This window comes from Macaca nemestrina, chromosome 2 (genome assembly GCF_043159975.1).
Source record: "Macaca nemestrina isolate mMacNem1 chromosome 2, mMacNem.hap1, whole genome shotgun sequence".
Taxonomy (NCBI): domain Eukaryota; kingdom Metazoa; phylum Chordata; class Mammalia; order Primates; family Cercopithecidae; genus Macaca; species Macaca nemestrina.
In genome coordinates this window covers 22,578,409-22,593,515 of record NC_092126.1, presented here as the reverse complement: position 1 = coordinate 22,593,515, position 15,107 = coordinate 22,578,409, and the positions used below count along the sequence as shown (strand labels likewise).

General features: G+C 40.2%; 1 protein-coding gene across 5 annotated transcripts in view; it reads left to right on the top strand.

Annotated features, from left to right (window-relative positions):
* Positions 1–15,107, top strand: part of LOC105488933 (retinoic acid receptor beta) — a 770,293-nt gene that overhangs the window by 623,617 nt on the left and 131,569 nt on the right. For all 5 annotated transcript variants that reach the window (XM_024795091.2, XM_071090810.1, XM_011753451.3 and 2 more), the window contains one exon: positions 9,468–9,616. In XM_024795091.2, coding sequence (XP_024650859.1) covers positions 9,468–9,616 — 149 coding nt within the window. The remainder of the gene's footprint in view (positions 1–9,467; positions 9,617–15,107) is intronic.

Below are 15,107 nucleotides of genomic sequence, written 5' to 3'. Positions count from 1 at the left end.
TACATCTTAGAGGAGTGGCAAGGTATGTGACAGAACATAATTTCATTGTTGTCTTCCAAGCGTTTCCCTTTTAGTTTTCTGTCAGGCTGGTACCAATGTGGTTTTCAAATAGGTATATAGTACATAAGCAAAGAATGTGTGTGTGTGTGTGTGTGTATCTGAAATGAATGTGACTGTGTATGTCTGAAATGATATACATGTTAATGCTCCTCTTTTAACCTACCCTGTGTGCAGGAAATTTGATCAGATAAAATAATGTCATTTATTAGTGTGATAGTTCCTTTTGTAAATATTATGGGAATCCCGATAGAAGTGAAATATGGAGCTGAGTCACTTGATGTTGAGAGAAACTCTTCAGGGGACCTCAATATTGCAAAGCAATTAGCTTCATCTACACGTGACTCCCGAGACCTGTTCTAGCATTTGTTCACTTAATGCAGTTTCATTTCTGATGCCTCCACGTTCAGATCATTAATAAGCAGTTAGATGTTTTGGCCTCTTAAGTGACTGTAAGAGAGGATTTATTTGAACGCTGGCATAAGCTATCTTAGTATGTCCTAGAAAATAGTGATAGAAAACGTCTGTTTAAAACGTCATGCAAAACAACCTATGAGATATTTTTGAATATACTCCTTGTGGTGAGAACACATATTATAAAAATGAAATGTTGGTGTTGAACGTGTCATGGTACCTTATGATAATATGACAGCACTTCCCATGGTAAAAGCCAGTCCCAGGAATAACTTCTGTTGCTGGCCATGAGCCCAGACAGGTATAGCTATAATACAGAGTGATTAGTGGGTCCTGAGCCTTACTCTCTTTCTAAGGCCCAAACTATCTTATCAAATTTAACCATATCTTGAATTGAATCAGTGTTTGGAAAGTTATAACCATGAGTTAAAAGCAAGAGAATTACAAAGTTCTGCAATTCTCAAATTTGAGTAAGTGGGCCTGACCAGACCAAACCCTGTGAACTTTCTAGCCTAGGAAATAAATCAGGGAGATGGAAAATGAGAATTTAAAAAGGTGGGAGGTTTGGTGAGATAATAGTAAACATATTAAGTCATGTAAATCTCATTTATAAAGGCTGAAAGCATTGTTGTGTTTTACATTTCCTAATTCTAAGGTGCGCAGTTCTCCCTCTCCTCCACATGGTATGGGGAAGGAGTAAATGAACTAATGTCTATTAAGCACTTTGCATGGCTCCTAACACAGTAGGCGCTCAGTAAATAGTAATTACGATTTAGTTCAGGCTCTTCTGGTACAACTTTGAACACACTGCCAACTAAAAGCCACTGCCAAAATTCTGTGAGAGTGAACGGAGACTTCTGGTTTATGATGAGCATAAACACACAGAGCCTGAAGATCTTAATGCATTAAGTACTTAACAAGGCGGAGTATTTAGTAAGGACCTGTGCAAAGGGCAAGTTGACAGAGTTCTGATGCTAAATTAACTCAGCAAAATGGAATTACAGGAAGGTTAGGACAATAACAAGACATTTTTTATGTTAGGGTGTCTCAAACATCGATGTGCATAAAAATGATCAAGGGGTTTTGTTAGGATGCCTATTCTGATTCTGCATTTCTGGGGTGGGGCCAAGATTCTCCTTTTTTTTTTTTTTTTTTTTTTTTGAGATGGAGTTTCACTCTTGTTTCGCAGGCTGGGGTGCAATGGCATGATCTCAGGGCACTGCAACCTCCGCCCCCCGGGTTCAAGCAATTCTCCTGCCTCAGCCTCCCGAGTAGCAGGGATTACAGGCATGCGCCATCATGCCCAGCTAATTTTGTATTTTTAGTAGAGACGGGGGTTTCTCCATCTTGGTCAGGCTGGTCTTGAACTCCCAACCTCAGGTGATCTGCCTGCCTCAGATTAAGTGCTGGGATTACAGGCATGAGCCACTGTGCCGGGCCAAGATTCTACATGTTAACAAGTTTCCAGGTGATGCTGACGCTGCTGGTCCAGGACCACACTTTGCAGAGCAAGGCTTTACTAAAGACTCAAAACCAAAATCTTTCCCCTAGCCTTTCCTTTTGTCTCCTGCCTATGTTCAGCACCTGTTGCATGTGTGGTCAGAAAAGCAGGGTTTCTCACAACCCAGCTCCAGCCCTCGGCCAGGATCCCTGGTGACCCGGGCAAACACACACTTCTTCAGGGTCACGGGCAGGTTACTGAGTCAAGACTGCCAAAGCCCCACAATGATATTTTCCTTCACTCCCCATCCTCCTCCCTCCCTGGCCACCCCAAACCCGGGACTAATCTTGGAGCTGCTTAATAACAACAAAGCCAGCAGCAGAGTAAGGCAAGATTTCAAAGCAGAGTTTTTCTTGTTTGGCAATTACCTAATTTCAGGATGCGATTCACAGATTTGCAAAACCCATGTGTGTGGAAACCGTTTCTCCTGAAACATGATTAAAAGCAGATCCTCTCCTGAAAAGGCGACATAAAAATTAAGTGAGTAACAGTGTGGAGTCTTTCCGTGCCCCAAGTGTTTGGATGCATGTAAATTACATTTTAATAAAATGTCTACACACACATTCATACACGCATGCGCACATGCAAACAGCAGAGAATCTGGTTCTAATTACTTGTACTTTAGTTGAACTTTTGCGTTTCCTTTGACTCTCTCCCTAATGTATGTGAGCTGTAGGCTTTGCAGCCCTGCAGTGAATCCACAGAAAAAGGGAGAAAAAAATCCAGATCGGCCTTCTTTGGTGCCAACAAAAATGAAGTCCAAACGAACATTTTGACCAAATCCAACTTCGCTCTTCTCCCTTAATTAGCTGAAATTACTCCCTTCCACTGGGATTCGGAGTTCTGGGCTCAAAATTCCCCTAGGGCCATGCAGGAAATGTCTTTTGCTTTACAACTCCTTTTTCTTTTAAAGCTCAGCTGCCCAGAGAGTGCATTAAAATACTGTCTTAATCATAGAAGGTTCTAGTAAAAAAGGCTGGGCTTTCCTAAAGCATGATGCCTGCCTGCCTGCCTGTAATCAGACCCAACCTAAAATCCTGAAATCTGTCAACATGGTTTAGCCAGCCGTAAATTAGCTCTCACAAAGAAAAAAAAAAAAAAGTATACTGAGCTCTCTTAAAAATGTTATCTGCTACTTAATCTAACCTTTAGAAAAATGCCAAGCATGTAAGGAATTGTGAAGGGAGCTATTGTCGAAGACTTTCTGTGTGTTTAAATGACACTCAGGTGTGTTGTAACAACAAGGACATTTATACTGTGTTTTCTCAGGTGAGTTAAATTCGTAAGTGCCAAGTCCTCTTAACAGGCAGCAGTGTTAATTTCTTTTCTTTTGGGAGTGAATCAACCTGAGAGTCGTGGCAGTGTTTAAGAAAGCTTCGACAGTGGGAACTCGGGAATTCTGCTTTTGTACCATCCCAGTTGGAGGAGATTTTGTTTAGCTTTGTTTTTGTTTTGTCTGCAAACAACTTCTGAGTTTGAAGTCTTTTTAGAAGACTGTTTCTCAAAATGCAATCCGGAGACCTGTGCCCGTCCGCAGTGAGAGAAGTTCAGACATTGAGAGCAAGTGTTTCGAAACTTTTGCAGCTATTTGACAGGGTTATTTTATGCCCGTTAAATCAAATTTAAAAAAAAAAAAAAAAAGCTGGAGCTCGTGCTTTGGACGTCTTTGTTTTTCCTTGACTCCTATTTCCTGGAGATTCATTTGTATTGAATTTTATCAATCCATGAGGGATTGGGGGAAAGACTAAGAAATGGTGCTTCACCATTGATAGTCTGAAAAACACGAATTTAAAGCAAATGTCCTCCCTAATCTCAAGAATTCTCCTGCTGCAGACCACACTTCGAGGAACATTGATTTAAAGGCAAATGAGTCCCATGACTAATTTATTATACAAGGAAGGGGATTCTAGCTTTGCTTCCCTGACTGATAGTTATCTGTATGTTGTGGGGGTGGAGAGGTCTAAAATAGGGGCTAGAAGCTTCCGACGACGCTGCAGGTTTGGTTCATTCTCATCTTCCCTGAGGCTCACTGTCTCCACTCATGTGTGCAGTTCAGAGCAGCCCTCTCAGCATCACTGGTGCTGACTGTGCTCTGGGCGGGGACCCACAGAGCCAAGCATCCATCTCACCGGAGTAACAGAAGTTCCTCTGACTTGCCCATTCCCTGACGAAGCAGGGCAGCCCATCTGGTTAGCAGTTTGGACGCCACATTGGAGGCTGCTGCTTGTTGGGCATTCAATCAGCAAACAGAACTGAGTAAGTCCATAAGTAGGCAAGGAAATAAATAAAAGCAGGAGACAAAAAGCAGATCCGAATTATTCCTCAAAGACTGCTTCTCCAAACTGAAATCACATCAGGATGGCTGCAGTGTAGTTGTTTTATTGAATGACACAAGCCTCTTTTCCCCCCTGGGAAGTCTAAAAACTGCTTTTTTGGCCTGCCTGAGATCGCTGAATGAGCTAATACAGAACACATTGTCTGCTGAGCCGGCAGAGTTTTCGAGCAAAAATTTTATCATTCCATAGACTGATTGTGCTTGCCTGGAATAAGGAACAAAATGTTTGAGGCCTCTCAAGGGTATTTTGATGAATCTAACTCTAATTTAAAGGGACTAATAGATTATTGATTTAAGCAGGATGACAGTGAACAGATCAATGGCTGAGCACTCTGTATCTACCTTAAATACCAAAAATGACTGGTAAAAGGAAAGCCATGGGCTGTCCCCCTGCTGGTTTCTCACTGACTTTCTTTGGGGGGGTGGTAGTGGAGGAAGGCAGAAAAAGAAAAGGAGCTCTAAGAAACTTTGCCAAAGTATGTTTTTGCTACCTTACCAAAAAGGCAAGAGATTGCATTAAAGTACAAATCTTTTATATCGATGCCATATCCTGGTTGTAATTCTAGAACTTGTCTTGACGTGTTCGCCTGAGGCAAGCTTTGGTGATCTGATAGACTATACCACTGAAAATGTTTTTTTTCCTTGCGTTGTTCTCAGTGTTATAGGCCACATAGAGGAAATAAAAGACCACTGACCATCAATTTTGAGGGTGATATTTGAATATATATAGTCAAATACTTAATTTTTTACTACCGGTGGGAAAATTTTTCCAAAGATGATTTTGTTTGGGATCGTACATAACACTTTTCCCTTTCTGTTTTTGTGGCATTTGTAGCATTCAAATTATGTTCATTTATGGCATTTGTGGGATTCAAATTATAAAAATAGTAGAAAGAACCAATTTATCCTTTAAAAATATAGCCTGGTCACTTCCTCTTGGAAGGCTCCCTTGATTTCTCCTGGGATAAATAAGGCCTGTAGTTCTCTCTGGCATTATGTTAGTGGTTCCCAAACTACTTCAGTTTGAATTCGCCTGGGAATATCTTTTATTATTTTTTGTTTTGTTTTGCTGTTTTAAATCTTACAGTCAGCTAAAAGAGAATATTTTTAAAAAAGGGCAATTCCTAGCTCCATTCTCAGACATTCTGGCATGATAGATCTGGGATACAACTTGGTCATTAGGACGTTTAAAAGCTCCCCAGCTAGTTCTAGTGTGCAGCCAAGTTTGGAACCCACTGTATTGTAATTGTTGGTTTATTCTCCATTAGGCCAAATTTGTCGAGGATAAGGGATTATATACTATCACTGTCCATAGCGTATAGCGCAATGCCTGGCATGTTATGTCACTCAGCCAAACAAATGATTGAACACATGAACAGTCTGAGAATCTATTGTACTCATATGAGAAAGTTCCTAGAATTTCTGGTGAAATCACCACAACCTAAATAAAAGTCCAGGGCTCTCACTATTGATTACTTACAACAGAACATTTTCATTCATGGCAACTGTTCAGGAAAAGCCTTCTGGATTCATTCATTTGTTATAAATGACTCTTATCCATAGGAAAAGATCCAATCTTCACAAAATGTTTTGGGATCTTTAACATCCAGTAGACTTCACGTTTTTTTGTGTGCTTTGCCCCAAGTTTTTTGGGTATTAAATTATGCACAATTTTGTTTCCTTTCTTTGGGAAGATGAAATGGTGGACTCCCTTCAGTGCATGTGTTTGAAGTGGCATATTTATGAAAATTACTACCCACTTTTGAAATTCAGGGCATAGCTCTGACAGCTGATTCCAGCCCCACCAGAATTCTATTTACAACTTTCCTAGACAAGCCAGATTAGCTGTTCTACACGAGTGAGTAGGACCTTAAAACACACCCCTCCCCACCTTCCTTCTGTGAAGAACTCAGTGGGAGACTGATCGTAGTGGTGATGACATGACTCTGTCAGTTGTTGAAGCACATGGATGGAAGTAGAAGCACACAAATCAAACCACTCCAAAAGGTCTGAGAGGCATCTGGGGAGGGGATCACTTATGTTAATATCAGGGGTGTAAATCCACACAGCCTTTCTAGAAGTCAGTTTATCAACATGCATTAAAAACAAAATATTTATAAAATAACTTTTGATCTGATAAATGCACTTCAGTAGTGTATTTGAAGGAAATAAAGATGTGCTGAGATTAGCTACAAAGATGTTCATCACAATGGAATGTTTTCTGTGAAAAATATTTATCGACAAGGAAATAAATCGATGACATCATAGGTTAAACAAAGTCCCCAGCAATCTCAGTATAATTCCACATTAGTAGACAAACTCGAAACATTTATGTGCATAGAAAAAAATTCTGGAAGGTCGTACACAGTGAAAAGATTGTGGGTGATTCAGTGTGTATTTTTTCTTAGATTTTTAACAAAGAGTGATACATTGTTTTGTAATTTTAGCAAATAGTGTTTTCTTGTTGATTTGCTTTTAGTGAAGCTGATTAGTTCCGTGTGAAGAAGGCTTTTGCATCTACTGCTTAATAGCTGATAAGATTTAGTGACATCTCGGATGCCAACCCTTCTATAAAACAGTTGCTACCACTGTGCCAACTTATTCAAAGTAAGGGCTTCCTATCTGCCAGAAATAACATACTCAAGATTGCTATCTTCATCCTAGATACCTCGGTTCTAACCAGTAAAGACTATAATAGATTTATCTACTAGGACCTGCACTACTCAAATGAATTCATTCCAAGATTCTTCTGAATTATGAAAATACTATAATTATAGTTGATTCTGTTCCAAAGGGCTAATTAATTACTTTTTTAAGGAAGCAAAGGAGTATAAGAGCTATTTGGTTTAATTTTCTCATTTAACAACTTAGAGGGGGCACTTAGTGCTCAAAATGAGGAAGAAAAAGGAAAAGGAAAAAGTTCATGCACTAATTCGATAAATACTGGTTGATTATCTGCCATGTGCCAGGACCTCGTCTAGTCCTGGAACACAGGTGTATATAATGCAGATGAGTTTCTTTGCCTTCTGAAACTCAACATTCAGAGTATGGGGGGTGGCAGATGTAGAATATAAAATTATATACAGACATCTAAAATTTGAACACTGATTAGGGTTTTATGGAAATAAAATAGTGAGACAGAGTGACCAGGAATGGAGAGGAGAGGGGCATTTTAATGACAGAAGTCATCTCTGGGAAGGAAACATTTGCTTTGAGATCTAAGAAATGAAAAACAACCAGATATTTGAAGGTCTAAGAATTTCCAGAAAGGACAAATAGTTATTGCAATAGCCTCAGTTGGTATGAGAGCTTGGCCTATTCAGAAGACAGAATAGATGCCAATTATATAGAACTCAATAAATTAGGGAACTCACTGAAGGCAATGATGCTGCTAAAAGGCCATGTGATTAAAAGCCTTGTAGAACATACTAAGGAGTCTGACTTTGATCTAATTGGTGACTGTTGGAGGGCTTTAGATAGGCAAGTGAAAGAAATGGATTTTAACGTTTGAACAACTATCTTGACTGCTTGTTTGAAGACTAGACCCTAGGTAGGAAGAAGGGGCATGAAGCGATCAATGAAGAAGCTATTGCAGCAGTTGTGAGAGGTGATGGTGGACTACTAGCATGGTGTGGTAGCAGCATAGTGATATGGGGATGGATTAACAGTAAGCGTAGTGGGTAGAGTCGACCTGACTTGCTAAAAGCTTGCCCACAGGATAATCCAGTCAGGAGAATATCTACTCTGGGAGATTATAAGCAGTAGGGCAACTGGAAACTTTATATTCTGGGAACTATACTGTGTATTGAAAAGCAATTTGGAGACTAGAGGATTCTGGAACGTCATTTAACCACTTTAATTCCCCTTCCTGATTTCCGTCTTATTTTATGAGCATGGTTACCTGTGATACAAGTAGAGCCAGTTCTTGCTTTGATTCTGAGTACAACTCTGGAGAATTAGGGGTAGGAGAACACCCCGTGCTTGTATTTTGTGAACTCCCATTTCCCATGGAATTTGGGTGATTAGATAACAGTATAGAGGATTATGTTTTTTAAAATCTAGATTAAAGAGCAACATGACTTAAAAGTGAATCGCACCACTCTGTGTCATCACTAGGTTTAACCTACTGCTTCTCAAACATTAATTGTACATTTAGTCATCTGGGGATTTCATCAAAATGCAGATTTCAGATTCCATAGGCCTGAGCTGGGACCTGATACTATTTTTCTAATAAGATCTTAAGTGATGCTGATGCATGTTGGCCCAAGGAGCCTTCTTTGAGTAGCAAGGGTCTTACCCATATTGTTATTAATGAAGATCAGTTATGGCGGCATCATGCTAAATACACTTGTTGAATGAATAATTTGGGCATTTTCTTCATTTGTCCAAAGGAAAATTTAAAAATTTTAATTTAATTTATTTTTTGAGTCAGAGTCTTGCTCTGTTGCCCAGGCTGGAGTTCAATGGCAGGATTTCAGCTCACTGCAACCTCTGCCTTCTGGGTTCAAGTGATTCTCCTGCCTCAGCCTCCTGAGTAGCTGGGATTACAGGTGCACACCACCACACCTGGCTAATTTTTGTATTTTTAGTAGAGATGGGGTTTCACCATGCTGGCCAGGCTGGTCTCGAACTCCTGACCTCAGGTGATCCACCTGCCTCAGCCTCCCAAAGTGCTAGGATTACAGGTGTGAGCGACCGCGCCCGGCCCAAAGGAAATTTACTTTTGGTTAAGTGAGCAACAAGGTCAAGTCATTTGAGACTCTACACAAATCAGAAGCTACTGGGGTTTGTAGTATGATTATCTGAATTTGTGTCTTGGCTCTACCACTGCTCTGTTGATCTTAGACAAGTTGCTTCCTTCCTCTGAGTTTCTGTTTCTGTTGTGGGTAAAATTGTGATAAAAACCATGGCCCTCACAGTGCTGTGTGAGCTGTGGACTACAAGCGAGAGATGTATGTGACTGCTTTGTAAACCGTAGAGCACCACATCAATGTCAGTGTCACCACTGCTGGGCCTACAATGACAGCTGTTTTTATGAGCTCATCCCTGCTAGTGTTATTGCTGAATTTGGGGCAGAAGCATATGAATTCACTGTTGAAAAAAGTAATGAACTAAAATACATCTTCTCTTTTTTCTCCCTCTACCCCATCTCTATTATAGCAATTGAAACACAGAGCACCAGCTCTGAGGAACTCGTCCCAAGCCCCCCATCTCCACTTCCTCCCCCTCGAGTGTACAAACCCTGCTTCGTCTGCCAGGACAAATCATCAGGGTACCACTATGGGGTCAGCGCCTGTGAGGGATGTAAGGTGAGTGTTCACACCTCTGTACCTGATGAACTCTCATTCTCCTCGTACTTTCTGGAGGTGACCTACCCAGTTCCAGAAATGGGCTGGATGTGTAACATCACCTCCCATCAGTGTGGTGAATTCAGTTATATTCGGTGGTTTTTATTACTTCCTTATAGATCTTTGGTTTAAAATTCAGAAACTTCTGTAAATGACTGATTAGGGTCAAAGGTTTTAAGGCCCTTAAAATACCCCCACATAACAATTCTTTTTAGATGATAAGAACTGGCTAGGCCAGGTGTGATGGCTCATGCCTGTAATCCCAGCACTTTGGGAGGCCAAGGTGAGCAATCACTTGAGGTTAGGAGTTTGAGGCCAGCCTGGCCAACATGACAAAGCCTCATCTCTACTAAAAATACAAAAATTAGCCAGGCGTGGGTGACTGGTGCTTCTAGTCCCAGCTACTTAGGAGGCTGAGACATGAGAATCACTTGAAACCGGGAAGCAGAGGTTGCAGCCAGCCAAGATCACACCACTGCATTGCAACCTGGACAACAGAACGAGACTTTGTCTCAAAAAACAAACAAACAAAAACAAAGAACTGGTTGGAAGAATCTTGAGAAGTATCATTCTGTTTCTCTTTAGAACGTGCCGTCTGGTGTCTGTAGTTTTATTTTATTTTTGAATATGACTGACAGTCCACTGAATCAACTTGCAGGGAATCCAAGGTTGAAACTGGGATTTATCTCCTGGCTGTTTTCCTCAGCTCTGTGGCCTTTGAATTACAGTTTGATTTTCAGCCTGTAGGGACTTGCTACTGTATGTGTGTCATAAATTAAGGGGAGCTGGATTTAAAATTCCTGCCTACAGAATACTGGAGGCTGAACATGTGTCAGGGAGTAGTATATGGCTGCCTTGAATCAAGCAAGACAATTGTTATCAAGTCCAACAGTCTTAATTGAGTGAAAGAGCTTCTTATTTTCAAGAAAGAAAAGAAACAATGACTTCAAAGGCAAATATAACTAACTCATCCATAAAAAATTTCTCAAAGGAACTATGGCTGTCTTGAACTAGCCCTTCCCTAGATATATAACTTCTTTAAGTCCTCTCTGGATGGTTGTTTAGATCTGTTGTTTATACATCTAAATTGCATGATTCATTTGTAATTGTTAACATGTTGGAATAATGTTACAGGTACTCCATGGCATTTTATATTTGGCTTATCAGAGTTAGCACTAAACTGTATATATTGGTTAGGCACTGTTGTATAACAAACCATCCTAAAACTAAATGGCTTAAGACAACAATTCTTTATTTAGCCTGCAATTCTGTGGGTCAGCAGTTTCAGCCAGACTCATCTGCATGGTTCATCTGGACTTGGCTAGGCTCCACCATGTATCTCTGGGCAGTTGTAGGTTAGCTAGTTGGCTCTGCTTCTGGGGGTGCTGACTGTGGGCTGGAGAGACTCAGCTCTCCTCCATGTGATCCCTCATTTCCATCAGGCTGGCCCTGGCTTGTTCACAGAGGCAGGGTTCCAGAAGACAGAACAAAAGCACGTAAGGTCTCCAGAGGCTTAGGCTAAGAAGCATCTCATTACCGCTTCTGCCACACTATTGGGCAAAGCAAGTCGTAAGGTCAGCCTAGACTCAGTAGGTAGGAACATAAACTCAACTTTTGTTCTTCTTTTAAATAAAATAAAACTAATCTGTCAACTTGAGAAAACTTTTTTGTAGAGATGGGGGTCTCACGTATGTTGCCCAGGCTGGTCTTGAATTCCTGGGCTCAAGTGATCCTCCACCTTGGCCTCCCAAAGTGCGGGGAATACAGGTGTGCATCACCGTATCCAGCCCCACTCAATTTCTTAATGGGCAGAGCTTCAAAGTAATAAGTGATCTAGATGTGGAGGGGCCGGGGGAATGGGTGTCATTTTTGTAATTAGACTACTGTACTGCATGTCTGATTGCCTATGAACGCAAGGTGGATGGGGACCCTGCTCCACTGCCCAGCATGTCACACACAGTCTGGCATATAGTGGGTGCTTAAAGACTGAACAAATGCATAAATGTCACTCAACCCCTCAAAGTAATTTTGTGAGTTTTTCCTGTCTTTTCAAATCATTGAAATATATTTATTATGGTTTATTACTATAATAAGGTAAGGCCAGTTTTGGGAAATTCATTAAAGGCTTAGGAAGATCTCTCTGCCTCTGGGATTGTGCTATTTTATGGCAATTCTCTTTTCTCCAGTAGATTCTGACATGGTAGTCGGTTATATGGGCAACCAGTTGGCAACTGACTAAAAAGCAAGACATTTGTTCATTCAATTATTGCTTTATTATTAGTAACCCCTAGCGGAACCTACTTAAATTTATCCTGAGATTTGGAAAGGTTTCAGGGGAATAGCTAGTTCATTTTGTCCACTTGTTGTGCAATATATAAATAAATCATTTTCTAATGTTTATTTGAAAAGTAAATGAAAAGATACTTCTTTATTTCTGAAAAATGTTAAGTCATCTCATGTCCAGAAATCTGAATGAGGTCTGCTGTAATTCAGCTTACCTGCTCTCATCATTATCCAACGTGTCTCTGTGGCACATACTAGGAGCTGCATATGAAGCTGTGTCACGATCTGTATGGAACAAACTGCTTTAATCAGCTTATGGTCAGTGAGTTATCTGACCTTAGTTTGGGATTCTGACTTTTTTTAGGAAAAAACCCAATAAAAACAAAACCCATACCAGCACAAACAACTTGGATAAACTCAGTTAAGTGATACAGAGTCATATTATGGTGTATCTTGTTAACAGAGCTATAAACCCAATAAGGTCAGGTGAGTTCGGCAACCAGTTGAATTTGATACTTTTTATATTGTGGGTGGATTGCCCTTCTCCCTGGTCATTGAGAAAGACTTGGTCTACATTTAAGCTTGCTGGGAAAATAGAGTGACAGAATTCACAGAACTGAGAAGCAGGAGGAGGTACCAGTAAAATGTAACAGCCAAAGAAAAAGAAATATAACTTTAAAAAAATTAAATATAATTTTATTGTCATTTAAAAAAATTATCAATACAGTATAGAATTTATTGTATCAAAATAGAAATTTAAAACAACCATGATCCTACCCTGGGAGAGAACCCCTGTAAAACTCAGCTTTTCTGTAAGTATATGCGTATTGTTATTGTTTCAGAAAAATGAAATTTTGTGTTGTATACTGGTTGTAACTTAATCTTTAATAATATTTTATGACCCAAATTTAAGCAACTGCATAGCTTTTATGGTTATACAATTAATATAGTAGTTTATGGTTATGTCAAAATTTATTTAACTAATTAATTAAGGTGCTTACAGTGTTTTTCAATTATAAATAACACTTTAATGTATGGCCTTTAGGGATATCTCTGAAATTTTCCTTAGGATCAAAATTTCCTAAGGATAAATTAGTATAAGTGGAATTTTTAGATCAGTAGCTTTGCATATTTTTAAGGCCTTTGAATCAGATTGCCAAAATACCCTCTAGAAAAGGTTATTATCTAGTAATCTGTAAAAGGTTAATCCTTTTGGAAACTATCTCTTAAGAATCTCTCCCTTGTGATATAATAAGGTAATGAATCCAGAAGCAACTTTTCTTCTTGAATTCTGCCTGTATTTCATTTGATATTTACTATGGGCCCAGTGTGTGATATCATTTTAGGATACCAGCAGATGCACCACAGGCCCCTGGTTGACCTGTAGAAACTGGCCCAACCTTTGGCTGGAAATCAAAGATTACTACTGTAAGCTGAGAACCTCTGCTCTAAAGTAGGACTCCCAGAGCCTGGTGTATCTTCAAGAAGTAATGCCTACAGTGGCTTCTGCCTGTCATACCCAGGATGACCTAATTGACTATTATTTGGGGAAGAGAACTTTCCGTCCTCCTAGGGACTGGGTGACAGTCTCAGCCTCTGCTGCAGCCATATGATGGTGGTCAGAATTTAACAAATGGGTGTGGTCCATCTCTGGGAATGGTCAGTGGCTGCTATATTGACACAGCATTACCATGGCAGCATAACCACTAGACACACGGTAGGGATGCCCCGTTTAGGGGGTTTCCAGCTGAGCAATGGCAGTTTTTGTGTAGGGGACAAAGAGCACACAAAATGAATGTGCAGTGTGGTTAGCCAAGAATGTTTAACAGTATAAAAAAAAAAGCAATATTAAAAAGAAAATAATAGGACAAAATAATGTCTTTGGAAAACAGTCTTATTGCTCATAGCTAAAATTTAATGCAAAATTTTGGCCTTAATCATATTTTCCATTTCCATTTTTATAGCTTTTGAAGAATGTGAAGTCTAGAGTGAGAATGCTGGGATTTGAATTCTAGCCAGGTTACTTACTAGCTTGGTGCAACTCTCTCTTTTTCTCATCTGGAAAAATGGGGGCGATATTACCTACCTCATGGTATTGTTGTGAGGATAAAATGTTTTTACCATGTATAAAACATATAGAATAGTACCTAGCACATACTAAGTGATAGGTACTAAGTGGCACATACATGCTTAGTTATTGTTTTGATTTTTTTTTTTTTTTTTTTTTTTTTTTTGAGATGGAGTTTCACTCTTGTTGCCCAGGCTAGAGTGCAGTGGCGTGATCTAGGCTCACTGCAACCTCCGCCTCCCAGGTTCAAGCAATTCTCCTGCCTCAGCCTCCTGAGGAGCTGGTATTACAGGCTTTACAAGCATGTGCGACCCCACCCGTCTAATTTTGTATTTTTAGTAGAGATGTGATTTCTCCATGTTGGTCAGGCTGGTCTCGAACTCCCAGCCTCAGGTGATCCACCCACCTAGGCCTCCCAAAATGCTGGGATTACAGGTGTGAGCCACTGCTCCCAGTCTATTGTTTGTTTTATCATTAAGTTATAATGACTTTTGCACACGGTGATATAACATCAGTTATAATCTTAGTACTCTTCTTGTAGTGTTCTTTCTGCAGTTTTCCATTCTTTTCTACCAAAATAACACTGCCTCTTTCCTTCAAGGCTCAGGTTAAGACCCAACTATTCCATGGAGCCTCCCTGGATTACCCTAGTACAGGGGTTGCCAAATTGTTTCTGCAAAGAGTCAGGTAGTAAATATTTTAGGCTTTGAGGGCCATGTGGTCTTTGCTGCCATTATTCAACTCTGTCATTGTAGCATGAAAGGTGCTGTAGCTAATATGTAAAAAAAATGGGCATGGCTATGTTTCAATAAAACTTTATTTACAAAAGCAGTGGACCAGATTTAGCCCTTGATGATGTTACTCTTCTTACAACTTCTAAAACTCAGAAGCTGGTGTCCCAAAGCTCTCATGCCAAAAGTGGCAAGCCAGCTGGTTTTGCTGGGCTGTGGGCCTGGGTCTGCTGCTCCACTTCCACACTGCTAAAAGAAGTTCACATCCACCTGCCCGGGGCTTCATGCCTTAGAAGCTTTCAGCCATGTCTGGTCATTCCTCCACCCTTCCTTTCACACTCAACTCCCACTTTCCCGTCATCCAAAATCA